The sequence below is a fragment of the Malus domestica genome, chromosome 03 (genome assembly GCF_042453785.1).
Source record: "Malus domestica chromosome 03, GDT2T_hap1".
Lineage (NCBI taxonomy): Eukaryota > Viridiplantae > Streptophyta > Magnoliopsida > Rosales > Rosaceae > Malus > Malus domestica.
Genome location: NC_091663.1, coordinates 6,883,270 through 6,909,029, shown reverse-complemented (window position 1 = coordinate 6,909,029; position 25,760 = coordinate 6,883,270). Strand labels below are relative to the sequence as shown.

The following is a 25,760-nucleotide window of genomic DNA, read 5'->3' as shown; positions in this document are numbered from 1 at the left end:
TAAATATATGCTCAAATTCTTTTAAACACCTATTTCAAGACTTCCGTCTTTATTGAGACTACCAAAGATTCCAGTACATACTAAAAAAAAGCTACAAATTAATTTTATTTGAAGATTTTCTACATGTTCATAAGCTATATATATGGTCCTACATCACACTGGGGGTTTTTTTATTCATGAATAGTGACTTGATATGAATAGGTAAGAGAATGGTGGACCATGCATTACTTGAAGCATATCCGACAGAGCAAAGCTTATCTAGTTATCCACTTTGTGGGATCAAAAGCATCTGGATGCATTTCTATCCCTCACTTGAAGTCTTCAACGTATATATCCCACAAAATATAATCACACAACGGGGGCCTTGGGGGAGATGAAATAAAAATCGAGTCTAGACATCGAGTCTAGGCATATAAGCACAATACCAATCAGATATTTCATAGTTAGTATGAGGGTTGAAAATTCTAATCATATTTTAATTAATCTAATCTAAATTAAGAAGAAAAAAAAATGCCGCGTAGGCTTATTTCTTAGCTCACTATCTCTTTCTTAATCACGCAAATCTTTCTAGTTTTTGGTTAATCTTCTCCACTTGTGACATCGAGGAAAACTTGGATGCCCTACAAGTCTAACCATATGGTGTCTTTATAAAAAAATTCTTTCTCCATGGGAGGAGGAATTTGAACATAGGTGTCGAGCAGATGTACACTGCCTTAGCTAAATAAGTTGTGTCACTCAACAGCATTCTCTTCGAATCCTTTTGATGAGGATCCTGGGAATTCATGAATTATGTCCGTTCATCGTATATTGTGCAGTCACTTTTTATTAAGTACTGTTTACGTTTAATTTTAAATAAAATGATTTCTGACTGCACGATATACGATGAATGGATCCCTGAAATCGTCAAAGAGGATCCGTCCAGATTCTTGTGTCACGTTTACTACGAGTAGGTGGTACAGATACGTTAATGAGTTGGTATTAGGCAAGGTCTAAAATATTGATGATATCAGAAATATCGGTAGTAAAAAAACACGGAAATTTCTATAGAAATATCGAGATATTATCAATATCCATAAAATTAAATAAAAACCACGGAAATTGTAAGAAAAACTTGGAAATTTTTATTGAAACTTTGCAAAATATTTATTTAGTCAATTATCTATTAGTTTATCACAATAAATTGGAAGGAAATGCATTGCATGATGCATTTAACTGATTTAAGTTGATTATATAGCGAGCTGACAAACATTGTGAGTGTAGAAAATATGTAGTAATTAATGAAAGAAGCTTAAACACACCATAATCATTTATATATAATGAATTAGTACAATATTTTACACTTCATACATTGCATGGTAAGATACATAAGTGACCTAGTACCACATAGAGTTCCTATCAAGGTCTAAAATATCGATGATATCGAAAATATCGGTAGTCCAAAAATGCGGAAATTTCGATGAAAATATCGGGATAATATCGATATTTTAGACCTTAGTATTAGGATGGGGCAAAAGCTTTCGATCCTCTCCAAATGTAGTACTATGATTTGCAACCCAAAAAATGTGGCACTACGTGATACGTCCACTTGGCATGAAGAGTGGAGCCCACGTGGCACTTATCCGTTAGGTTTGGGTGGGGAGAAAGATGACTATAGTGAGGAAAACAATAGGTCAAGTTCCAAATCTTTTGTGATGAAAAGAGAAACAAATCTTTGGTTGCATGGAAACGGAAAGAGGATTGCTTTTTCTTAGGGTGATGATGGGACATGGGCGGCACTACCTGCAGTGCCGACTTTCGTAGAACAAGTGCCAATATAAATTTTGGGTTTTGGATACTGGGTGGCATCATCTTCATCACGTGCTCTCTCTCTTTTTTCTTCCTCTGCAAATCTGATCTGCTTTGTTTCTTTAACTGGGTTTTTCTCTTGGAAGCTGCTTTCTTGCAGAGTGCTTTTTTCTGGAGTTGGGTTTTTTTGGTTGACGTAGAGAGAGAAGGGAAGTAAGAAATGGAGAGTAACAATAAGTATCAAGGCAATTCAGGTTCCTCATTGACTGCTGATCTTTTTGGTGCCAAGGACAAGGAGTCTCCCCCCAAGTCTTCTACTGGGATTTTTGCTTCCATTTTCCCACCTCCATCACAGGTACATATGATTCTTCTACTGCTTTCATATATTTATGCTCTCTACTTTTTGTGTAAGGTTGATTTAAATGTTTTTTTTTTTATTATTTTGATTCGGAGTGATATTCCAATCTAATTTAATATAAATTACTAAGAGGGACATTTGAACTTAAGTGCAGAAGAAGAGCAAGTTGGTCTAGCCAACTTAGCAGCAAAGTTGATTTAACATTAGAAATTGGGAAAGGATTTTGGTTACCTGGGATTTTCTTTATTGGGTTCATGCATATGCTTTGTTATTATAAATTTTTATAAATTTCTTGACTTTATAATAATGAACTGAAAAGTGCTTAGCAAGTAAAAGTAAAATCTGGCAGAGAAATACCAAAAGGGGGAAAGAAAAAGTTTTATGGTTTTTTTTAAGCAAGATATTGATTTGGGATCAGAGCATATTTATTGGTTAAGTTTTTGCAAGATAGGGGAGAGCTGACAACCCAAAACAAAAAGCACTTTTTTCCTCACGGTACTCATAGCTCTTTTGTATAGCATTATTCTCTAGTTCAGTGGACGGAAAAACGGGGGTGATTGTTAATGGAGGTGTACAACTGGCCGTCTTTAAGCGGACTGATATTTTGAAGGATGCAGGCCGGCGAGAGAATTTTTAGTGTGATTGGTACACGAAGTAGTACATTACGTATTATTATAAAGGTCGTAACCAGTGCACAAGGCTCCCGCTTTACGCAGGGTCTGTGAGAGGTGAATGTCGGCTAGCTTTACCCCCATTTATGGAGAGGCTGCTCCCAAGTCTCGAACCCGAGACCTACCGCTCATGGACGAAGGCACTACGTGTTATTATACAATGATAAAATATGTGTGTTAAAAAGTTAATAACCTAAAAACTAAAATTTTCTACCACTTACATAAAAAACACGTGATGTACCATCCGTGTTTCCGTCACAATTAAAAATTTCTCCAGGCCGGCAAAAGACCAGCTCGGTCCGGCCCATTGTACACCTTTGCTTGTCAGCGTTCTGTCAAGTGAAAGTCTCTTTGGTCGTTAAGAAACACAGACTAAATCTTCTGTTGGATATATATATGCTCGTGTATGACTTTTTACCTAATTTTAAGGTGGTTGGGAGGAACTCTTCAAGCTCTGAGCTGACAGAATATTGGCAGAAGCAGTCGTCCTTGGGGAATCATGCATGGAACTCCAAGCAAGGTACTGCAGGGTTGTGTTACGCTGATTTTAGTTTCTTTATTTTTGTGTTCATACTTTTTTGAAAGCGAACCTAGTGTTGATTTTGCACCATGTCTAAAGTTTCCGACTAACAAACTTTTAAATTGGAATAACTTATGCTTAATTAATCTCATTTCTCATATCTCACTTTTTCTGTGGTAAGTGGAATATGACTATTTAATGTGGAATTTCTCGTATTACACCTAACTGGAAGAAATCTTGTTGAATGTAAATAGATTACAGTATGTTTATTTTGCAATGCTCTACAACCTCTTGATGTTGGATATTGAACTTTGTTTTTAAAGCTTATTGCCTCGGCCTTTGCATTTTTCTCGAAATATATAGCTATAAGTGGCGAAGGTGCACACTATAGCTTACCCAACAAGGACCGGAGTTCAGTTCTTCAGGAAGAAAGAGCAGAACCATGTCATCTAAGTTCATCTATTTACTATGGTGGGCAAGAGGTGTATTCCCAGTCCCCAAGTACCCGTTCCTCTGGATCCTATCCTATAGTGAGTCTTGATAAGTTGACAATCACATAATATATAGACATATACTGACGTTATCAGCATGATTAACGGATTAAAGGCCATGAGAAACTGATTCTGTTTTTTATTTGTGACTGAATTAGTTCAAGAAAGATGGGGGAGAAGATGATCCAAATGGAACCAACTCGAACAGTGCTGCCCGAGGAAATTGGTGGCAAGGTACTGATATTGAAGATGAAATTAGTAGTATTAATAATTTGATCTACGTTGTAGAGTAGATCAGCGTCTGGACTTCTGACTTGCGTTTCTGCAGGTTCGCTCTATTATTAGGACCTTGCCTTCCCTGGCCACATGAATTCTCATCTATTTTTCAAGGTATATTCATTCACTCTTAGATCCTTCTGCTCAAAATAGATTCTCTTATTGTTTCAACACTTCAGTTAGATCGAAAGTCTCTTAGCATTGCGTTTCTCTTTCATATGATAAATAGTTGCAATCTCTATTTTCCTCTTGTCAATTTATACGAATTCATGAATTCTGGCATAATGTGAAGATATCACGCTAGACAAGTAGCGGATGCAAGAAGATCTTATCTATTTCCATTTTGCAGGAATTCACAAGGCCTGGGTTTTCAAGTATGAAAGCGTAATATAAATAAGTGGCTGATGAGCGCATTGGTTGCGAAAGATGCTGGACATGAAGTGCAAGCTTTTATGTCGGTATGGTCAACTGTTTCATTGGGATTTTATCAAGATGATGGTTTTCAGAAAATGTAGTGTTCTTACTACTCTCCGCTGGAGTTTGTTTCTGTGTGTGGTTTGAAAGTTTTGTTTTTTTTCTTTTCTTTTCTGTTAAATTAAAGCCTCTGGATGACTCGCAGGCGAATGATATGAGCCTCTTGCTGTATCATTGTGAACAATTATGCTTGAAGTGATTACGGTTTCTTATGAAATGTGTTTTATCATTATGACACGTTTACGGTTTCTTGAAGAGTAAATGCATCTCCATTACATTCAAAGTGTTCATAGTTGCTGGTCAAGCAAAACTTGAACCTTGTTCATTCGAAATATTTAGACGACACATGGAATTTTAGCAGAGAACAAATTGTCATAAGAAACCTGACTAATCAGCCAATTTAATGTACATAGAAATTGTTAAAAGACACTTACAGCTCTAGTCCAGAGTTGGATTCTCAACCACAAGAAGATACAACTTCAACCCTCTCGCCTTTTATCCTTACGCCGATTCTTTGTCAGAAAAGCTTTGCTTCTAACGCTGAAAATCCGGTGACAAGATGATGCCACAATCAGTCCCGGGGACTAGCATGAGTCATCTGCTAAGTTAGTGTCATGGAATCTGATATTGACAATTGTTCTCCCCACTTTTCTCGTCATTGGATATGCAGAGGAAAAGCCTTTCGTAAGCAGCCGCCATTTTTGTAGCAGTGAACAATTGCAAGCCTCTCTGCCTTGCTGCCTGGCCTTTCTGCTTCAAATCTCCTCTGCCATCACTCCAAACTCTATAGAGGATCTTCTTGAGTGAAGCTATTGTTGGCGAAAATGTATATCCCACTTCTGTACCAACAACCACAGAGCCAGTAATGCTGGCAAGCCTCGTTGCCATTACAGGCTTCCCGGAGAGCATTGCTTCCAATAACGTATGATCCAATCCCTGAGCGCGAAGAGTTGGGTTCACGAAAATATCAATAGCGTTGTAGAACTCAGCAAGTTGAGCTTGTTCCAGTGGCCCCAAAACAAGTATATTTTCTCCGAGATCTCTGTACCTTGCACCCCAAGGACCATTCCCAGCAACCAGAACAACAACAGTTTGCCTAAATGCATCATTTTCCTGGAGCATTTGCTTCAACGCCTCGAACATCAGAGGATGGCCTTTATCCCTCACCAACCTCCCAGCCATTCCCAGAACTAAAGTCTTAGATTCCAGCACCCCAAACTTTCTCTTAAAATTCTCCCCCTTGGCAATGTCCGGCCTGAAAATCTCCTCATCAACGCCGTTAAGAATAATGTGAACGCGATCATCAGGGATCATGTAAATCCTCTTGAGTACATCTCCGACATGGTCACTGGTAGCAACGTGGTGAGCATAACTGGGGAAAAACCTCACCTCTTCAACAACCTTCATAATTCTTTCAGTCAATGCATACCCTTGTGGTTCTTCGTGGCTCCGCAAAAGCTCTTGTATGATGTCGGAATGTATAGTTTCATATGCAATCCCATGCCAAGACACAGCCAGATTTGTCTGGTTACGCGATCGAGTGTGCAGGAGGCCAACGCTTTCCGTGTGGATCACATCGAAAGGCCTTCTTGTTGAGTTTTGAGTTTGAAACATCTTCCAAACCACAGCTTGGTCCAGATACCCAGCAGCTGTTGGTTTCGAGAGGTGAAAATACAAATTTCTCGTCGCGTACCTTGGAAAGGAGGAATTCGAAGAAGGAGAAGCGGTAAAGATATGAAGCTCATGACCTCTTTTGGCAAGGGCAAGGTGGAGGGTCAAGGCGTGCCGTTCCAGCCCTCCTGCTTGAGATCTCTGAGGCCATTTCTTGACGAACAGAGCGATTTTAAGAAGCTTCGGAGGCGGCTTTGATGAAAAAGCAAGCTGGTTCCATGCTGAAGGGAATGCAAGTAGGTCGTTGATTTGGTTTTGGTTAAGCTCCATTTTTGGGTATAGAGAGTAGCATGGACTATGGTAACTGTACCAGTAAATGAATGAGATGAATGAACAGACACATAACAGCAAAACGATGCCGCAAAGACCACGAAAATTGAGCAGAGTAACTGAATCCTTTGCCATGGAAGAAGTATGCAAGAAAAACAACTATACCAAAATTTGGAAAAGTGACGAAATGAGACGTTTTTCCTCTGTTTCTGATTCAATGGTATTTGCACATGGGCATCCACAAAGCTACAAGTTCAAGAGAAGCAGTTCCTATAAAAATTGCCAATCTCGATAGATTGTTTATGAAGAATTAACGAACCTTGTAAAACAAGCAACATCCATTGACTTCATAAATTAATATCATTAACCTATTTATCCAAATTTTAATCCTTAGTAAATTCACATAAACACCAACTTGTATGTACTTTTTACTTAACATTAGTCTACACAATGCGATGGTACGGACGCGTTGAGAAAACTTCATTTTTACCCAATCTTGGTTGCTTGTTTTAGTGTTTAAAATCGTCATTTAAAGCTTAAACTTTAGAGCTCCATTCCCGAATTGAATCCGTTTGGTACTTAAATCCTAAAACCAAAAATTTAAAAGGCGATTCTATACCCTCGATAATCAAACCCAAACTCACAATTTTAAGCTTAGATTTTAGGATTCTAATCTCGAATTGGTTCACAACTTAATACTTAGAACCTAAAATCGAAACTCTAAAGGAAGATACAACACCCTAAATAATCACATGTATCCCTATTGGTTAACGTAATTGATCACAACTAAGATTTTTTCAAAATGATGTTCTGCATACTAAATTTACGTACATATAATTTAAATTTATAAATATGATTAAAGATGCAAAGAAATTGTGCAATTTTAACTTCCGTTTTCATTGATAATACTTTTCTATCTCGTAAAAGCATGTACCACAAGAAAAACATATATAACAAGAGCTAAAGGAACCAAAGTCACCAGAGGACCAATTGCAGCCAAAGTGTAGAGACTCCCACAGCCCAACCTCCCCAATTTGATCTGAACCAAGTCCACCAGCGTCATCACCAAAAACCCACAACCCACAACCGAGCCGAAAGCCGAAACTAGCGTCCCGACCCGCAAAGCCACCCGGTTCACTTGACCTATGTGGGAGTGGGAGACTGAGCTGCCGTCGCCATTGTCCTCCCCAATGTCTTCGCTGATCTTGATGGCTTGCTTGAGGGCCAAGGCAACGAGACTGGAGAAAAGGAAGGAGCTGAAGGAGTACACGTGGAAGGCAATGAGGCCCTCGGCGGAGGAGGCCCCAGCGACGCAGGCCGTGTTGGAGCCGATGAGCATGTCGGCGGGATCAGTGGTGGGGTAAAACGTGAGGCCGACGAAGGGCGCGAATGAGAAGAGTGAATTGACATTGACGATTCCATCTAAGGCCATTATGTGGATGCGAGTGGTGGATATTGGACAGCACCGTGACGCGGCGGACATTGCCGGATTCGTGGGTTTGGTGGCGGTGTAGGTGGTGGAAAAGAAAAAGGAGAAAACATTTTTTTTTTGGTTCTTTTTTTTGGTGATTTAATGGGAGTTTTTGGGGTGTGTTGATGATTGTGGAGTGGTTTGGAAGATTGAAATTTGGAATCGATGGTTTAGCGTGTGTGTTTATGTGGGTAACTTGTTTTTTTCAGGCAAGGAACTTGGAAGGGGATGCAAGCAAAAGACATGTGAGAGTTCGAAAGTTGTGGAGAAAGACATAAGAAGAAAAAGTATGGAAAAGCAAAAGTGATGCGCCGTTGCCGGGGATCGAACCCGGGTCACCCGCGTGACAGGCGGGAATACTTACCACTATACTACAACGACTTTTTGATAGTTGATTAACATATAAATATATATTATATTATAGAATGCTAATCAATAGTAAAGCGGGAACCAGCTTTTACTTTTGGGAAAACGTCTGAATTAACAAAAGTTATTAGGTTTGATTGATAGAACAACAAATTAAGAAGCCGTAGTGATTTACTTATTTGAATCATTAGTCACGTGTAGGCTGCTTCATTGGATCATCCTTATGCTTGCAATCTTCTTTTTCATAATTAATCGCGCAAAGTTCTCTAGTATGAGCCTCTAAGAGTATCCATATGATAAAACTAGCAACCATAACCCTTTGGCAATTGGCATAAGAAAATATCCAAACACTGTAGGCCGACTAGAAGGCCAAACATACATGTAGCAAAAGCTGGAGGTACGCATGAATGGGATCTGTTATTTTCCGAATGGGCATTTAATCCTCTTGCTGAAGATGTAAATGTTTCTTAGAGAATTTATGCAATTTCTATTGTTTGACAAAAAATAAGCCAGTCATATATATTTATACAAGGGATTAGGTTTGACAACCAAAATAGTGTCACTCAAATAATGAGGCCACTCGATATAAGAGTAATGTTACGAAGATTACATTTTTATACCACATTAGTGTACCATCTCATGCGATAAGTGATGTTTACAACCAATAACCAATGACATAAATTCTTTAATTGACGCGACATGTACAAATCACTTGCCACATGAAATGATACACTAATGTGGTAGAAAAAGGTGGTCTAAATAATTTTGCTTTCCAATCTAATGTAGTGTACAATATTGACATAGTTGGAGAAAAAAAGGGAGAAAAAAGGGATTAGGTTTTTAAGAATTTTCCTTCAAAGTAGATAAGTATTCATTGTCGTCTATTGTTTGATTTGGGAAAATTAATCATAATTTAGCATGATGAGGTTTCTCATGTTTTAGGGCTAATTTTGCACTTCACACATCAAGAACATTCTTTATAAAGATAACTATATGCAAATAGGGAACCACACACATAATTCAATTCATTATCCAAACTGGATGCAACAAACAAAGATTAAATTATTGAATACATCCTTGGACTTTGCATTTATAAAATTAACATTTTGCTACAAGCAATTCAGCATCCAATCAAACACTATGATCCTTGACAACGGTAACGGGGCACTCTGCATTTGCCATAACGTAGCTGGACACACTTCCCAGCAGCACCCTAACATATATTCAACAAAAATAAATGTATACCGAGGTTAATACTGTGAATTATGATTCTAATTAATATGGAGCATCAAGTGTTTGCGTCACTATAAGTTTCACGAGTCACCTTATTTTTCGTTGCCCAAAGTTTCAAGCAACGAAGTATTTCCGTCGTGATAAGTTTCACAAGACAAAGTTTTTCAGATCTAAATTTCATCGCGCAAAGTCTATTGCGTGACGAAATATAAAGATTTTTCACCCAAAGTTTTGCGTCTCAAATTGGAAAAACATTTTTCTGTAGTAGTGTATACTATTATATGGTTCTATGTTAATTTACCTTTGGATGGTACCAAGGCCCCTGCTGCCAATGACCAAACAGTCAAGCTTTAGTTCTTCAGCTGCCCCACAAAGTTTCTCTCTTGCATCTCCCCAGTAGAGCTTCGCCACGACAGTCACCTATATATAATCATCGGAAATGTCCTCTTATTAGACAGTCAGATATTGTGTCGTGTCAAAAGATCAACCAAGATCATTCATTAATTGAATTCTCGTTTTAACGTTTGATAACAGACTAACTGTCTAACATAATATGTTAGATATCTGTCAAGTTTTAAGTTTATATTGTTTGATAAATATATTTGTTGTCGAGTCACAGATTTGAACAAGAAGTAGCATAATTAATAGTTCAAATTCATAGTCCGGCAATTACAATAATTAAAGTGGGGATGAATACAGAAACAACACATACATGTTTCTGCCTAGACGCAGTCTCAAGCAACTCCAAGACCTCTGCATCAAGCTCAACCTCGTACTTCTCCATCACCGATTTTTCGCGGAACTCTGTGAACGGAATCAGAGCTGCAAACAAACATCCAATCACAAGCTCAACAAATCAAAATCGTAAGACAGAAAATACTATATATAATGAATAAATAAGATAAAATTTTGAAGCAATAAGATCATGAAAATTATAGTAGCTAGAGTACGTGATCCGGTGGAAGACCAAAGAATGCTGCGACTCTCATCGCCTTGGGAGGGCTTGACATGGATGACATACAAGGTATCGCCCTTTTCCTGGCTCAGATTATCAATGGCCCATTTTAGAGCAATCTTGCTTCCTTTTGAGAAATCTACGGCTACCCCGATTTTCCTATCCCTTGTCATGATATCGAAAAACACCAAACCAATTAGAGTGAATTACAAACAAATGTTTGAGAGCCTTCAGCCTTGATACTTGATAATTGAACAACTTAATGGCAATACCAAGGAATACAATAGCAAAAAAACTAGTAGATAGATATGAGCGTTGAACTTTTGGTAGTTAGGCTTTGCATATTAAAATCAACAGAGCCTTGTATTTTGATGTATATCTGTAATCCACGCCACATGCCACATGCCACATGCGTAAAAAGTTAGAAACTATGTGGTTTGATTGCTTACCCTAAATTTTGAAGTTACTCGCATAGGCAAACAAATTGTATGAACTGCGAGTGTGCCACTGTTAGGTCCGTTTAGTAAATAGAGTTGTGAATACTTTGGCTCGGTTTGGTTCATTTGTACATCCTGAGAATGTGGCTCGATTTGGTTCATTTCTATGTCTTGAGGAAATAAGGGACTCAAAACAATTGTCTCTTAAGCTCTATTTGGTCATACAAACACATAATATTAGAGTCTTGTATATTACAGAATGTAGTATTTTATCTTGAAGTATAAACTCATTATATGACAAGTAAATTTTTAACATGAATTATAATTTACCGTCTATATATATATATATATATATATATATATATATAATTATGTGGCAGTACGATGATCCCAGTTCAAAACTTAGGTTGCGAACATGTCACTCATGAGTTTTGACATAAAGATCTGTTATTTTATGTGTTGGGGACTGTTTGTTGTCGGGTCCAACTTGGCAACTGTATTATGTAAAGGTATATGATCAATTCCTTAATGATAATGATTGAGAGAGCCGCCTTTTGATTGAATATTGAGCAAGACATCTCAGCAAACAGTCCACTTGATGAAGCAACTGTGTGTATAGTACAATTCGGGTGGAGACTGAAGATAAATGAGAATAATCTCCCGGAAGGTTTGAAACTTTGAAAGTTTGAAACCGCCTTGTTTTCTTGTCTAACTTTTCTTTGTATTTTTATTCTTCTGATTAATCTGCAACTTTAAATCCACGTCACTTTGTAATAAAGTGAAGACTACAAATAACTGAGAAATTCTAAGCTCGAAAGAATTTCCAAGTTAGTAAGAAAATGACCATAAATGTTAGATAAAGGTTATTAAAAATGTTCTTCATGATTATTACAAAAGTATGCATAAGAGAATTGTAAATGCTTCTTTCAATTATATATTTTTGCAATGCTCATGGAGAAGGCTTTTCTAACCCCTTCATCTAACATTGTGTTTTAAATGCGCTCAATCTCTTGGAACTTGGAATTTCCTCACCCAAAAACGTAGGCTAAATGTTTTGACTAGCTCAAAGTTGGCATAGTATCATACACGCAAGGAATTAGAATTTGACATTCAAAATTGTACATGTTTAGAATCATTTTGATTCTAGATGTCCATGTGTGTACTAAAATATGGGTAAATGAATGATTTCATTCCTTAACTTCTCTCTGTGTTTACTTACACTTAAAGAACCGAAAAAAGTGCAAAATTTTCCTTAAATTCTGTAATTAAATACCCAAAAATAAGTTATTTGATCAACGAGGGGCTAGTTGATCTAATTTCCTTTTCTTACTTCTCCTACTTTAAGCTCTACGATTCATCTTTTTCACATTTATGTTAAGTAAACATGAGTCTATGTTAATAATGTAATGATAAATACATGAATTATTTTTAAGGATGTTGGTGAAGAAATAAAAAAAAAATGTGAACAACTTAGAGGTAGGAAAATGATTACTTAAGAAGAAAAGTTATCTATTCCAACCTCCCCAAAATGGGAGAATTAGCAGGAAGAAGTTTGATTCATGTCTAATTTTTTTCTAATCCCATCAAAATAAAAACTCATTCTCATTTACTTTCAATATACCTTGAATTTATAGGTTTTTTTTTCAAATCCAATCATTTCGACCAAAGGGAGACAAATGTTAATGTCCAACCGGATTTAAATTGCTCATTAGAAGAATTGTACCTGAAAGAGAAAGCACTTGATCAGAGAGAATCATTTTCGTTGCCTGTTTATCTGACTATGTGAATCTCTCTCTCTCTCTCTCTCTTGGATTACTATTGAATCTTGAAGTAATAGAAGGTTTCAAGTTTACTTCTTCATCTACTTTTTCTTTCCAAATTGGATGCGTCTACATGGCTTGGACTTCTTTGTGGTCCAATATTCATCTATCGTCCGAACCAAGGGTATTTAACAAGAAAAAAAAATCTCAATAAAACATTATTTTGTCCACCTATCTTCATCCAAATCCCCTCTCAAACTAAAATAGTTTTTCTCCAAATTTTCCTCCAGATCAAGGTCACACAGATTTGGAAATTTGATTTTCATAAGCATTCCAAACCAAAATCGGCAGTTTCCCTTTCATCCTGGATCAATAGATTATTATATGGCAACGATTGATCATCGCTATATCTCATTGTTCAATTGTTGCTATATCATCCTTGTGAAATTGTTTCTTGTTGTTTGTGTTGTTGACCTCATTCGCATCATTCTGTGTGTAGAGTGTTAATTTGACCCATTTGTACCGTGTAAATTATTTATATTTTAGCGCCTAGTTTGATCAAACAACCCTGTACACACATCTTGTGATAGCCCGTCCTGGAATTTTGGAATATTAATTGGTCTCGAACGTGGAAGTTACTAAAATACCCTTGGACGTTATAGTGTGTTGTGCGTATTGTGTACTTAGGTTTGGATCCATCCATTATTTTCCTAAGTTTAGAACTAAGGGAAACTAAAAAGGACTTAGTTTTATTGGTTTTGGTGGGTGACCCACGTGGACACACACACACACACTCTCCATCACTCCCGTGCTCTCTCTCTCCTCTCTCTTGGACTTCTTTCTATTTTCCGTACAAACCGTACGGACGAACTTCGAACTCAAGCTTTCATGCACGGATCGACGTTAAAAAGGTAATGTTCTTGTTCCCTATAAGCTCCTGAGTCCATTCGTACCATTTTTAGGACTTGAAAGCTTGTAAAACCTAAGAAACCATCACCCCCCTGATTTGAGTACTATTCATGTGGTTGTAATTATGGATGTTTAAGGGAATTTTAAGCTCATAGGAAGCTTTGGACATTCTTACGAAGCTCGGAGAAGAAAAACCAAGCAAATTGGACGTCGGGAAGTTGAGTTTGACGAGTTTGAAAGTTGGCCGGAATTATCGTGCCTTCTCCAGCAAGATCTCTTGATTTTTGGAGCTTGAAATTGGTAAGAATGTGTTCTACTCGTTGTAAGCTTCAATTTGGTATACGTTTCGTGAATTTTGGTGCAAAAATGAATAAGTTAGAAGGATTTTTAGATTTTCCAGTTTCCGGAGACTGCGACGGTCGCCGGAGTTCGAAGGTAGAAGATGACGGAATATTCCGTCAATTTTGACAGAATATTCCTAACGGCGTTAGTTGATTTTAACGGAATATTCCTAACGGCAGTTAAGGATTCCGTTAGGATTTCCTGCGCGTGGCCGTGCGTGCCGGCGCATGGGACGTCATATTTTTCTAAAAATATGGGGATGTTCGTGAGGTTGTGTAGATCACATTGGTATATTCAAACATCCTAATTGAGAAATGTATAAGAAGTTATTAACTAGTTGTGTCTATGTGCTTTAAATAACGTTTATTCAGTTATTTTGCATATAGGTGAGACCTATTTCGAGGATGAACGCAGTCAAGGGCGACTAGGGGGCTACGACCCTTCGACATACCAGTGAGTGGGCTTTTGGTTTTCAGTATATATCTATATACTTGATATTTTCCCAGAAATTGTGTTTAAATGAAAGTATGCTTTGAAATGCCATGCATATAAATTTATATTCAGCATATGAATTAGTATATGATGCATAAATGTCAATTGGTGCTGTGGGCACTCAGGTAAGTACCAGGTGAGTTATGTCTTGTTATATGAGATATTGATAATACGAGACGTGATTGAGAGCTCATAAACCTGCACCCCAGGTGATTGTGATTTAGCTAGAAATATGGTACATGCCTGTTTATGATGTCACATCCCACACCCTATGCTCACATTGGATCCAATTTAGGTGCATAGTCTTGTCGTACAGACCATCATAGGTGGTTCCGACTCGTAGGTGACTAGCGAATTATTGCACAGCTATCATGAGAGAGTAGCATTGAGCATGACTATATTACACCCAGTCCTGTCGTACAGACCATTACAGTGGTTCCGACTTATGTGCAGTGTAATGTCATATAGGTCACTTGTGGTGACTCTGGCTAGATTGACAAATGAGCTATGATTTCAGCCGTACAGACTTATACGGGGGTTCCGGCTAATATGTTATTTTTCCATGAATTTATTATCACCTGAGTTACTTATTCTATTTTATATTTTGGCATGGCATACTTATGAAAATGGATATGTGAAGCATAAATTGATATACATATATATTTATTTATATTCCATTTATGGGAAAATTATACATGTTTTACAACAAGGGGTTAGAGCATTTGTTAAATGAAATGGTTTTGAAAAGCTTTGTTTTTGCCCACTCACACTTTCTGTTTTGCACCCCTCCAGGTTTTAGAGAAGCATGTTCGTTGGTGGCTCAGGAGGATTAATGGAGGTTCTGATAGACCATCTCAAATGTAAGGTATTTTTTGGTGTTGTTTAATTAGTACTTGTCTTTTGGACTGAACTTAGGATACTTACGCTCTGATCGTGCATTCACACATTGTCTAGCACTTATCTTAGATAGTACTCTTATGAGTTGGTTTTTATTTATTCGTATTCTCTATTATCAGTATTGTTTCCGCACAGTGCACATGGCTACGTCACCCTCATGTGACAACCAGCATGCCTCGATCTTGGTCAGGGTGTGTCACATCTCATTTAGAGAAATTCTCTCTAACTTGGGCACATAGGTTGTGTGCATGACCCGTGTATCTCACCATATTGACAATGCATGTAATGACTGCACAATATCTATAAGGTCGAAATACGTTATCGATACACTATCATGGTCACGCACAACTCATGAACACAAATATCTCTCACTGTAGAAATTCCCATGGTTTAATAGTGACACTTGTTGGAGAACGATTTAGAAATAAATAAAAATAACAGAAATAACAGAACTTGAAACTTTAATACTTTATTAACTAAAAATACTTGCTATACAGATGAAATTACAGAAACAAATACAATAATTAAAATGGTACTAACTTGATTACAACAGGTAGAGGCTAGCGCAAAAGTTATGTCATTCGAACAATATTTCCGTCCCACTATTGTGCTTGTGGTTCTACAACGTTTGCTCGACCAGAATACAACTACCTAATTTTACAATCCGCACTAGATTAGAGAATTCTAGCTAATTCTACACTCCAGTTATATAGATTCTTTCATACCTCTTTAAATACCTTTTGGATGTATCTGAAGCTATACAACTAGGGGTGGTTCGGTATGGGATCCCATACCGAAACCCTTGTCCCGATTCCCAAACCGAAAATTTCGGGAATCCCAATTTCAATACTGATCCCAAACCAAATTTTCAGGAATCCCAAAATATTTTCAGGATTTCAGGACAAATCGGGAATCCCGAAATACAAGGTTACATGCAATTCAACAAATATTAGTAAGAATGTAAACAGATACAATTTGATAGGATCAGTATTTTTAGTAACCTTGCCCCAGGTACTAGTTTTGTTTAAGGGGTAAAGATATTAATGCAAAATGTCTAAAAAAATTTCATTGAAATTGTGAAAACTGCATATTGTGAAACGAGAAATAAGTATACAATGCACCTAAGGTTAATCAAACCTGCAAACAAAAGGACATATGTGTCATGCTAACTTTAAAAACTGCACGGGTTTTACTTTGGGCACAGCTAGATTGATAGGGGGAGAGGAGAGATGTAGTGCAGCTAATTATGAGGAACTTGTAACTGAAGTGATTAAGAATATTTAGTCTTTTACTCGACATTATAAGTTCAATTCTATACTCCCTTGAGAGAGATTTTAGGACTAATTTGACACAAGAAAAATTCTAAGACTCAAACCATAAAAACCTAAAAAATTTAAGGGACAAATGTGAGATCAAACCTAATTATTCTTGTAATCTTTGAATTCGACATTCTAAAGATACAGTAGGCACACCCTTTACATGCCCTCCCTCAATTTATGACTAAATCCCAAAACCAAAACAGGTCAACATAAGTCAATTCAATTCCCAAATAAACTAATTACGACCTTGTTGCTCTGGCTTCACTTTATGATTTATATGTAAGAAAATTGACTATAATTCATAGACAATGTATATCCAGGAATAGTCACAGCTCGGAAAGAGACAAGTGATTAGATACAAATTACAATTATTCACACGACACTTACTGTGGCAGCCGCATCAACCTGGTAATCCTGCTTGGATGAGTGTCCCCTTCTTGAGGACAGATATCACTCAGGCTCCCTAGCCGCACTTCAAATTTATCATCAAGAAGTATACTGTTTGCTTGAACATCCCTACAAAATGAAAGCTAAATCACTACTTGCACGGTTGCACCAACAAGAATACAGAACGAATATGGAGGCTCTCTGTCACCTGCATAAGTTAATCATTGATGGAAATGCAAAGATGCAGCGCATAAAAAACATTCACTTTTTTCAAACAATTGATGTATATAAACATATGAGACCAGTAAGGGAAGATTCAAGATTGAAATTAGATTCCAAACCCTAAATTAAATTTCAAAGGAAGATAGAAATTAGATTTCAAAACACTAAATTAATTACCTAATTTGGGGTGAGAGTGAGACTCGGACTCGGTGTGGTGGTGAGAGAGATTGCAAGAGAGAGCGGTGGCTGTGTGGTGAAGGAAGGTTGGAGAGTCAGAGACGATAGTATGGTGTGGTGGTAGGCCGGTGGTTGGTCGAAATTCGACACAGACAGTCATATGAGAGATGAGGGCTCGGTGAGGGAGGGCTGCGCTTCGAGTTCGATGGATGGAAACAAATGAACAGAAGTGAAATTTGAATGGGATCTGACCTAAAAACAAATGAACGACATAGATTAAATCCAAAACAATGAACGGTTGAAATAATTCTCTTATAATTAAAAAATAATATATATATATATATAATATTTTTTTCGGTTCGGTATGGGAATACCGAAAAAATGGAGATGCAAAACCGAATCCCATACCGAAAATTTCAGGAATTTTGGTTTGGGATTTTTGGGGTTTTTTTTTCCAGCCTTATACAACTCTTTCCAAAGAGTTGTGTCTATTAATCAAAATGTTTTTAATTAATTTAATTAAAAACTTAATTCAAAATTAAAACTAATTGATCAGATTAATTTTAATTCTTAGGCCCCAAGTGCCCTAAGGGATATTAATTTACAAGGAAAACTAATGAAAAATGCTTGAAAAATTTTAGTTTTAATAAAAAACCATGTTATAAGTTTTGTTTAATGATTAGTATAAGGCCCATATTAAAGTAGTCCAACTAAAAATGGCCTAACTATAATAAATTATGATTTGTCGATTTTACACCTAACTTTTTTAAGTTGAGTTCCAGATTTTCGTCGTTAATGGAGTTCATCATTGTTTTGCAGACCTTCTTCTTTTTCTTTGAAACAAAAATATAGATCATCATGCTATTTTATTTATATTTTGTATTATTTCGTTGAAATGTAATCGTTGTTATTATTCATAACGTATTCGAGGTACTGTTTTTCAATTTTTCTTTGTTAGTGGAGTTCATCGTTTGTTTCTCCAGAAAATAAATTTGAGATCTGTTATTGAATAATAACTACGTATCACTGTTTCTGGACGGTAAAAATAAACAGTTTCTGGATTTTAATTAACATTGTTTATGGAATCTAAGTCACTGTTTTTGGAATCTAAGTTACTGTTTCTAGAATCCAAGTTACTGTTTCTGAAATCTAAGTCACTGTTTCTGAATCCAAATGAAATAGACACACTGTTTCTTAATTGTAAGCTAGAAAAGAAATAGTGAAATTCATTGTATTTGGATTCAAAGCAAAATAAGCATCTTATTTCTTAAATATAATCAACTGATGCATGAAAAAAAAGAAACAATTAAAGGTTAAAACATAGACTGTTTCTTGAATCTAGGTCACTGTTTTTGAAATTTAAGTCACTGTTTCTGGAATTTGGTTCTTGTCTTTCCAGATACAGTGTTTGTTTGTGCACAGACAAAACAAACACTGCATCTGATTTTTTTTTCTTTTTCCAGAAACAGTGTTATGTTTTGGTTCTTTTTTTTTTCCAGACACTTTTTCACCGGTTTCTGCCATTAAACTTCTGTGAACTTGTTTCGACGACTTTGTTCCGATGAATGCTTCCTTTTTCAACCTTGATTTGGTAAGCCTATATTACAGTTGTACATTTCCTGGATGAAAGAATGCCTAATGCCTAAGCCTATATTACAAGAACCTAAGATAAAGACCTAAGTTAAGGTTATGAATCTCAGCTATTTATAGACGCCTAACATGTACGTACATCAACGGGACCGTAGGTCCTTATTGGATCTGATTGGAATAAAATACTAACACTATAAATTGTTCGTGGTGCAGATAAGAGGGTGAGGATAAGGATGATGACGAGAAAGAGGAGGATAAGGGCACAAAAAAAGGTAGACAACAGTTTTAGATGATTTTTTTTTATTAAACTTTGAGCCCTTTTAGTTAAATTACATTTTAGGATGATTTTTGGTTAAATATTTGTTGGCCCAATCCCTTTTCATTAAAGTTCCCTAATTTATATTAATATTATTGTATAATTATCAAGCTTAGTCACACAATTAGTGATCCAAACCTCAATCCTCATTTCAATTGGTCCAAATCCAAACTACTAGTAAAAAGTACTAGACCTATATAAAGGCCTTTGAAAAATTGTTGTTTCCCGATGGGACAACAGGAGACTCAAAACTCCTACAACACCAATGGCAATGAAAACTTTAGGCTTTGACCATGAGAGAGCCCAACAATGAAAGTTATCGGGTTGGGCAGGCTACCTTGGTAGCTGGATCTACTTAATTATATAAAAAGGCTTCAATTGATACAATATACCGCCTCGTTTGGCAGCTCGGACTGTACTGACTATTTCTGTCGGATATGATAAATAGCCACCGGATAGTACTGACTAAATTAGTCGGGCGTTTGGTGCAGTATCGGATTAATGACCATATTATTTATACTGTGTTTGGTTTTATACCGGATAGGCTAAATCAAACTTAAAATTAAATTAAACTTATAAAAATAAAAATAAAATCTGAAACCATCCCTTCTTCTTCCCTGTTCTCTCCGCCGAACCCCTCAAACGCCCTCCCTCTCTCTCCCTTCTTCTTCCCCGCCTGCCTGCACATTTGGTGAGCAACTGATGAGTATATTTTATATTATATATTTTACCCTAATCTTAGTATATTTTGGTTAATATTTTGGAAGAATTTGGATACTTTGAATTGTATTTTCAATATAGGACTTTCGACTTCCTCTGGAGCAAAACAGGATCAAATGGACGAATTTTGGAGTAATTCCAGAAAATAGGAGGTTTTTATCGCATTCACATAAGCAGTAAAAATCCTATCAGCAACCATGAGTCATCAGATCCACATCAACCCAAATCAAGATGCAACAAACGAAACAAACTAACGATTTGTTGACAAGGTTACCTCCTGCACTGCAGCATCGCAAGTGGAATGGACTGGCGGCGGTTTGACAGAGAGAAGGAGAGTAGTTTGTTGGCGTTTTGAGAAGAGAGGTTTCCCAGACACCATGCCGGGCAAGAGAATGCATGCTTCTTTGCAAGACCCAGTTGCAGCGGAGGACGACGACGTCAACGGGGAGGACGACGATGGTGAGAGAAGGTGACGGGGGGGGGGGGAGGACAACGACGCCTAGAGAGAGAGAGAGAGAGAGAGAGAGAGAAGGCCGAGAGAAGGCGAGAGAGAGAGAGGGCCGACTAATAATCCGGGCCTTTTGGTTGGTTTTATTAGTCCGGTGTATACCGTACTAAATAAGCACACCGGTTAATTTAATCCGGCGCTTATTTAGTACGAGTGAACGCCAAACACCCGCGTCCGTATAATTAGTCCTATCCGATCCTCTATCCGATCTGCCAAACAGGGCCTAAAAGTTTTAGTAGTGTGAGCCATGACCTAATGGATTATTGAATAATCGCCAATTATAAAGATTAGAAAGTACGGATTCATGTAGGCAGCAGAAGTGGGCTAAATTTATAAATCATAAGGTCAAGCTACCCAAATTCGCTATGCCTTTCTCGTTCCATGCAATTGTTGAACCGTACTTGTCGTGCGCGTCGCAGGCAACAGAAGAAAAATTGGAAGAAAACACAGGAAAAAACAATGAAAAGAAATGGTGCGGTGGCCAAATAATAGAACCAGTCAACACTGAACCCACATCAACCCTCAACCATATATATTGGTGGTAATGAAAGACCAACCCTAACCACTTCTAACAACGTTAATAAATACACTGAGAATCCGTTTCAGATATTATCACTTTGAAGGAAGAAATGTCAAGAAACAGTTCACTGAATAAGAACATGATAACAGTATCGCTAAGCAAATTCGTATTAAAAGAATTATTAGAAAAATTGTTTGCCAAATTATTTATATAGTTATGTGTAATGGATAAGTAAGAAATTTCATAATAACAATATTATGTGGTTAGATCAGTATTCTATACTAATTTATCGAAATTACAGTGAAGAAATTCTGAACTTGAATATGCAATATGATAAGCACACAATAACTAAAGATATTTAGGTTTATGGTGGATTCGGTGGATATAGGCCACCGCAAAATATATGTAACGAATGGAAGTAGGATGTATAGCACAGCTGGGCAAACAGTCCAACTACCAAACCCTAACTCTTATAAAACACAACACACCAAACAAGTCATTCAGCTACAATGTGACACTGGACCCACTTAATTAGCTTCCGGGTCCCACCCAAACTCACTTTGCAAACAATTTGACCCCTATTCTAGCTTTCTGGAGGTGCTTTTTGATCATATAATTACATTGATCTTTGATCTTTCTTCTCCAATAAAATCCACCTGATCAGTTCTTCTCCTCCATCATCTTTTGTTCAAGTTAATTAGCGTTACTGCTAATTAATTAAAACAAAAGTGGATTAGTACTTAATTAACATGATGGATTTTGAGTGCTCCAAACCAGATACCAAGGCCTGGGATATTCGTGAAGCAGCTGCTAACTATAATTACAAAGGACTTATTGGCTCATCAGATTTGAGTTCAACTTCTTCATCTTCAGCACTTGAGGATTCTGAACTTGTTTCATCTGATCAGTGGACAGAGACTACTACTGATGGGGACGACGATTACGTTGCAGAATTAACTCGCCAGATGACTAACTACATGCTTCAAGATGATCACGACAAAACCAATACTACTAGCTCTCAGAAAAACCAAGAGGTAAACACATAATTAAAAATCAATACTTATATATATATATGCGCGATATTGGCACCTGTCTACAAATTGTTGACAATATTATGTGGTTAATTGATTTGAGTTTTCTTCTTTTTCAGTTATTGGGTTATGTTGGTTGGCCACAGTACTCAGTGTGGCCACCGTTGGGGTCTAGCCATGGCAGCTCTGAAGGGTCATCTCTTGAACCAACGCCACCAGAAACACCAGGCAAAGACAAAGCCTGGAACAGGTGTACCTACGCCGACGTTTTAAGAAAGTTGGAGAAGTTAGATACAACTACAACCAACGAAGGGTCACATCATCCTCAGGGAATAAACGCAAGTACAAAAGTAGACCCAGGTGTTGGATTTTGCTCAAAGCAAGATCTAGCTTCCAGTCAGAGCCAAGATTTTCAGGTAATAATTAACCACTTATTTTGGGTAGTTTTTTTACTGTTAATAAGTTTCTCGAGCGATTCGCTGGTGCTGGATACCAATATACATAATATATGTATTGTGCACTTGTTATTGCGTTTAAAAGTTTTCTAGAGTGATTAATTAGTTAGCAACGGGTGCCAATCTATTGTACATGATCCATTGTCGTTGATATCTTACTGATTTAGTAATAACAAAGTAATTTTCTTCCTTCACAAATACATATACACCCTACCCAAATATGTCTTACCTTTGACAGAAACTTGAGGCCTGTAATTATAAGCTAAAGCAAGAGCACATTTCAAGGAAACAAGGATCGTCAGGGAATAGAGGAAGACAAGCCAATATTTGCCATGAGCAATATGAGCCTAATAATTATCAGCAGTTGAAGAAAGGAGGATCTTGTATTGGGTCTATTAATGGAGGAAGGTCAAGGTCTCCAACACAATTTGGATTGCCTGGTTCAAACCCATGGGTGAACCAGCAAGCACGACCGGGCGTAAAGGCTGTTTTCCTTGGCGGGTCGAGTACGAAAATTGGGTCATCTTCTGGGACAGGAGTATTTTTGCCTTGTGTTATTGGTAACACTTCACAGCCACCCAAGAAAAGAGGTACATATAATTAGTTAAACCTTTGATTTGCCAATTTGGTGTCGCTTTAGAGTTTGAGGGTTTTTAGCATTATGTGATTGATTTATTTGGGAGCAACTTCTTGCGGTTTCCTAGTCGTTGGAGTGGTTGGGGTTGAAATGGAATATCACCTTATCCCATAGAAGATATGTATTGATAATATAGTGTTATTCACACACTCATTTTTACTACAGACATTTTTTAAATTTTTTGTCATTGATCTTTTTTCAATTTATTCGATCTCATAGCAAAAAAATTTAAGAATATGCGAGAAGTAAAAATAGGCATTTGGATAACCATCTCCTATTGATATTATTCGGATTGCTTACGGTGTTGCATCTTTCGGTGTTTGACTTTGGATCTATAATAGGCTTCCTTATCCTAAATTAAAGATTCTTTTCTAGTCCCCAGTCTCAAATTGAGAAGAGGCTTTGTGATATTTAAAGATTCTTTAGTCCATAGATTAAAGGTTCTTTTCCTCTTTCTTAAATACAACTATTTGAGTTATCCCTTACTATTATGTTTTGTGATTTTTTTAATTATTATTTGTAAGTGAATAGTTTTATGATCAAATCAAATTTCATGAATGACAATTTTAATTTAAATTTATTATATCTATCACCCATCAAACTCGTTATCTGTACAAAATATATTTAAATTTCTAACTCATAAAAGAAGCAAATCGAGTTGGGAGTACTTTATTCTAAATTATATTCTTTTAGTCCCCGATCCCAAATTGGGCTGAGCTGTTATTTATTCTGAAGATTCCTTTTAGCTCCCAATCTAAATTAGGTAGTGGCCAAATTTGTTTTAGCTAATGACTGGTGTAAAAAGGAATCTTATTTTTTTGGTAAACAAAAGGAATCTTTATGTATCGTCCACTAATTGATTGGGGTATGGTCTTTTGGCAAACTCTATCTCTCTTTGGTTTATTGTTAATTTCTTAAGTAGAGTTTAAGAGATAAATAAAACAACTAATCCGGAAACGTCTCCTTATCATTAGAACACCCAAAAAGGGATTTATTTATTTATTTATTTATTTTTTTATAATATTGAATTGGGTTCTTCTCAAATTGTTACATGTTATATTATCATGTTGTAAATTGTCATTAACTGCTTAATTATTGGAAGAACCTAATGTTGAGAGTTGTCCTATATCGGTGAGGGACAAAGTTTGCTATGTGCTTATATGATCTTGGGATACTCTCTATATTACCAATTGATTTTATGGTGGAACTTCAATTTGATCACCTAATACTATCACAATCTTTCTAAACTAAAATTTCGGCTGTTTTTATTGTCAACGTATAGGATGTTCCCCGGTTCTTATACCCGCAAAGGTAGTGCACGCCTTGAAAGTTCACTTTGACAGAGTTGGCGACCTACCTCGACCTAATGCTTCTGGTTTCTCTACACAAAATGGTACATATATCAACGAACATCTATCTGTATTACTATTTGGTTTTACATGAATAAAAGTTTGTGGTATGTTATCTTGTCAATCTAAGTCGTTAATTAAACAGAATCGTCATTTAAATAAAAGATTCAGATTGACGATCCAATAACATAACAACGCACGTAAAATATCTCAAACAAATATGCACAAACTTTGCTATATATATGTAAGTTTGTTTGTTCATGAATTTTGGGCTTACTCTCTAACTTGTTTTTCTTTTTTTGGTTAAGATGATTTGAAGGGTGGTAGGGCAGACATGCATTCAACTAATAAACATCAGTCGCGGCCGGTGCCGTGCACGAACCAAAAGGAGATGGGTCTGCCTCAAGAATGGACGTATTGACGTGCGGCTTGGCTATATGCAATGCCTAAATATTAATCACCACCAGTAGTATTGTCAATCTATCGCTCTCAAACATGGTGGTGTGTTTTGGCATTTTGTTCTTAGAAAAGAAGAAAAAGTCCAAGAAAAGAATAAAGAGGAAAATGATACAGACAGAAGAAGTCGGTCAGTTGGATATAATTGAGATACAGATTCAAGAGTATAGTAAAGAGGAATCTTAAGATATGTATATTAGGACAAAACAAATACAGATTCAAGAATATCATCCCCTTGTTTATATTTGAATAAACAATAAGTTTGAATTGTTTGATATAATGGAGGTACAGCAGGATGCCATTGATTGGTTGATGCAACTACTTGTGCGAACCCCTACTTGTGATGTAAAAGGATGCATTTTAATAAATCCCAGTGCCAATTCTGCTTTCTTCATGTGGGGTAACTGATGCTTGTTTAATTTCAAGCATTGGTTTCTTCATAATTTAGGCGTTTAGTTTGTCCTTGAATAGCTTTTGGAGCTCTCTATCTGGTTCATGCTTACGGGTGGGAAGCTCTTCTAGAAAAAATTCAAGAACGTATATATTTGGTTCCAATGCCCATTCATTAAACAACGGAAAAACCTGAATGCAACAGATATTAGTTATGCTTGTAAGGCCATTTCGAAGGTATGAGGTCTAAATTTTGGAGCCAAATATTTAAGCTTTTCAAAATTTGGAATCTGGACCTAAAGTAG

The 25,760-nt window shown here is 36.8% G+C and overlaps 5 protein-coding genes, 1 long non-coding RNA gene and 1 other non-coding gene across 8 annotated transcripts; 2 read left to right on the top strand and 5 right to left on the bottom strand.

The window, feature by feature from the left end:
* The first annotated feature begins 1,652 nt into the window (after positions 1-1,652).
* On the top strand, positions 1,653-4,812 carry LOC103448526 (uncharacterized). Its single transcript, XM_008387790.4, has 6 exons — positions 1,653-2,140; positions 3,244-3,334; positions 3,698-3,864; positions 3,984-4,059; positions 4,154-4,215; positions 4,451-4,812. The coding sequence occupies exons 1-5, from the start codon at positions 2,006-2,008 to the stop codon at positions 4,168-4,170; spliced, it is 486 nt and encodes a 161-aa protein (XP_008386012.1). The 5' UTR covers positions 1,653-2,005; the 3' UTR covers positions 4,171-4,215; positions 4,451-4,812.
* Positions 4,655-6,871, bottom strand: LOC103448527 (uncharacterized). 2 transcript variants are annotated; one of them, XM_017335938.3, is made up of 2 exons: positions 6,682-6,871; positions 4,655-6,550 (listed from the first exon to the last, which is right to left on the bottom strand). In XM_017335938.3, the coding sequence occupies exon 2, from the start codon at positions 6,514-6,516 to the stop codon at positions 5,188-5,190; it is 1,329 nt and encodes a 442-aa protein (XP_017191427.1). In that variant the 5' UTR covers positions 6,517-6,550; positions 6,682-6,871; the 3' UTR covers positions 4,655-5,187. The 2 variants fall into 2 exon arrangements, with proteins under 2 accessions (XP_017191427.1, XP_008386013.1); XM_008387791.4 differs by having other exon boundaries at positions 4,655-6,779.
* Positions 6,872-7,429: 558 nt separating this feature from the next.
* LOC103448583 (uncharacterized) lies at positions 7,430-7,999 on the bottom strand. Its single transcript, XM_008387850.4, has one exon. The coding sequence runs from the start codon at positions 7,997-7,999 to the stop codon at positions 7,430-7,432; it is 570 nt and encodes a 189-aa protein (XP_008386072.1).
* A 297-nt stretch (positions 8,000-8,296) lies between these two features.
* Positions 8,297-8,368, bottom strand: TRNAD-GUC (transfer RNA aspartic acid (anticodon GUC)). Its single transcript has one exon. It is a non-coding gene; the product is annotated as a tRNA-Asp (tRNA).
* A 941-nt stretch (positions 8,369-9,309) lies between these two features.
* Positions 9,310-10,891, bottom strand: LOC103448528 (universal stress protein PHOS32-like). The gene is made up of 4 exons (XM_008387793.4): positions 10,537-10,891; positions 10,299-10,408; positions 9,888-10,006; positions 9,310-9,566 (listed from the first exon to the last, which is right to left on the bottom strand). The coding sequence occupies exons 1-4, from the start codon at positions 10,712-10,714 to the stop codon at positions 9,485-9,487; spliced, it is 489 nt and encodes a 162-aa protein (XP_008386015.1). The 5' UTR covers positions 10,715-10,891; the 3' UTR covers positions 9,310-9,484.
* A 9,039-nt stretch (positions 10,892-19,930) lies between these two features.
* LOC139194180 (uncharacterized) lies at positions 19,931-20,837 on the bottom strand. Its single transcript, XR_011578949.1, has 2 exons — positions 20,384-20,837; positions 19,931-20,069 (listed from the first exon to the last, which is right to left on the bottom strand). It is a non-coding gene; the product is annotated as an uncharacterized lncRNA (long non-coding RNA).
* Positions 20,838-21,639: 802 nt separating this feature from the next.
* Positions 21,640-25,459, top strand: LOC103448529 (uncharacterized). Its single transcript, XM_008387794.4, has 5 exons — positions 21,640-22,171; positions 22,288-22,584; positions 22,862-23,213; positions 24,543-24,653; positions 24,918-25,459. The coding sequence occupies exons 1-5, from the start codon at positions 21,887-21,889 to the stop codon at positions 25,028-25,030; spliced, it is 1,158 nt and encodes a 385-aa protein (XP_008386016.1). The 5' UTR covers positions 21,640-21,886; the 3' UTR covers positions 25,031-25,459.
* The last annotated feature ends 301 nt before the right edge of the window (positions 25,460-25,760 follow it).

Bases quoted from the DNA above. Each gene is read 5' to 3' on its own strand.
- LOC103448526 (XM_008387790.4), top strand. From the start codon at position 2,006: ATGGAGAGTAACAATAAGTATCAAGGCAATTCAGGTTCCTCATTGACT. The intron at 2,141-3,243 runs GTACATATGATT...CCTAATTTTAAG, and splicing joins TTTTCCCACCTCCATCACAG to GTGGTTGGGAGGAACTCTTC. The intron at 3,865-3,983 runs GTGAGTCTTGAT...TGACTGAATTAG, and splicing joins CCTCTGGATCCTATCCTATA to TTCAAGAAAGATGGGGGAGA.
- LOC103448583 (XM_008387850.4), bottom strand. From the start codon at position 7,999: ATGTCCGCCGCGTCACGGTGCTGTCCAATATCCACCACTCGCATCCAC.
- LOC103448527 (XM_008387791.4), bottom strand. From the start codon at position 6,651: ATGGCAAAGGATTCAGTTACTCTGCTCAATTTTCGTGGTCTTTGCGGC.
- LOC103448528 (XM_008387793.4), bottom strand. From the start codon at position 10,714: ATGACAAGGGATAGGAAAATCGGGGTAGCCGTAGATTTCTCAAAAGGA. The intron at 10,409-10,536 runs GTACTCTAGCTA...GTTTGTTTGCAG, and splicing joins TTGGTCTTCCACCGGATCAC to CTCTGATTCCGTTCACAGAG. The intron at 10,007-10,298 runs GTATGTGTTGTT...GATTATATATAG, and splicing joins CTGCGTCTAGGCAGAAACAT to GTGACTGTCGTGGCGAAGCT.
- LOC103448529 (XM_008387794.4), top strand. From the start codon at position 21,887: ATGATGGATTTTGAGTGCTCCAAACCAGATACCAAGGCCTGGGATATT. The intron at 22,585-22,861 runs GTAATAATTAAC...TACCTTTGACAG, and splicing joins GTCAGAGCCAAGATTTTCAG to AAACTTGAGGCCTGTAATTA. The intron at 24,654-24,917 runs GTACATATATCA...TTTTTGGTTAAG, and splicing joins TGGTTTCTCTACACAAAATG to ATGATTTGAAGGGTGGTAGG.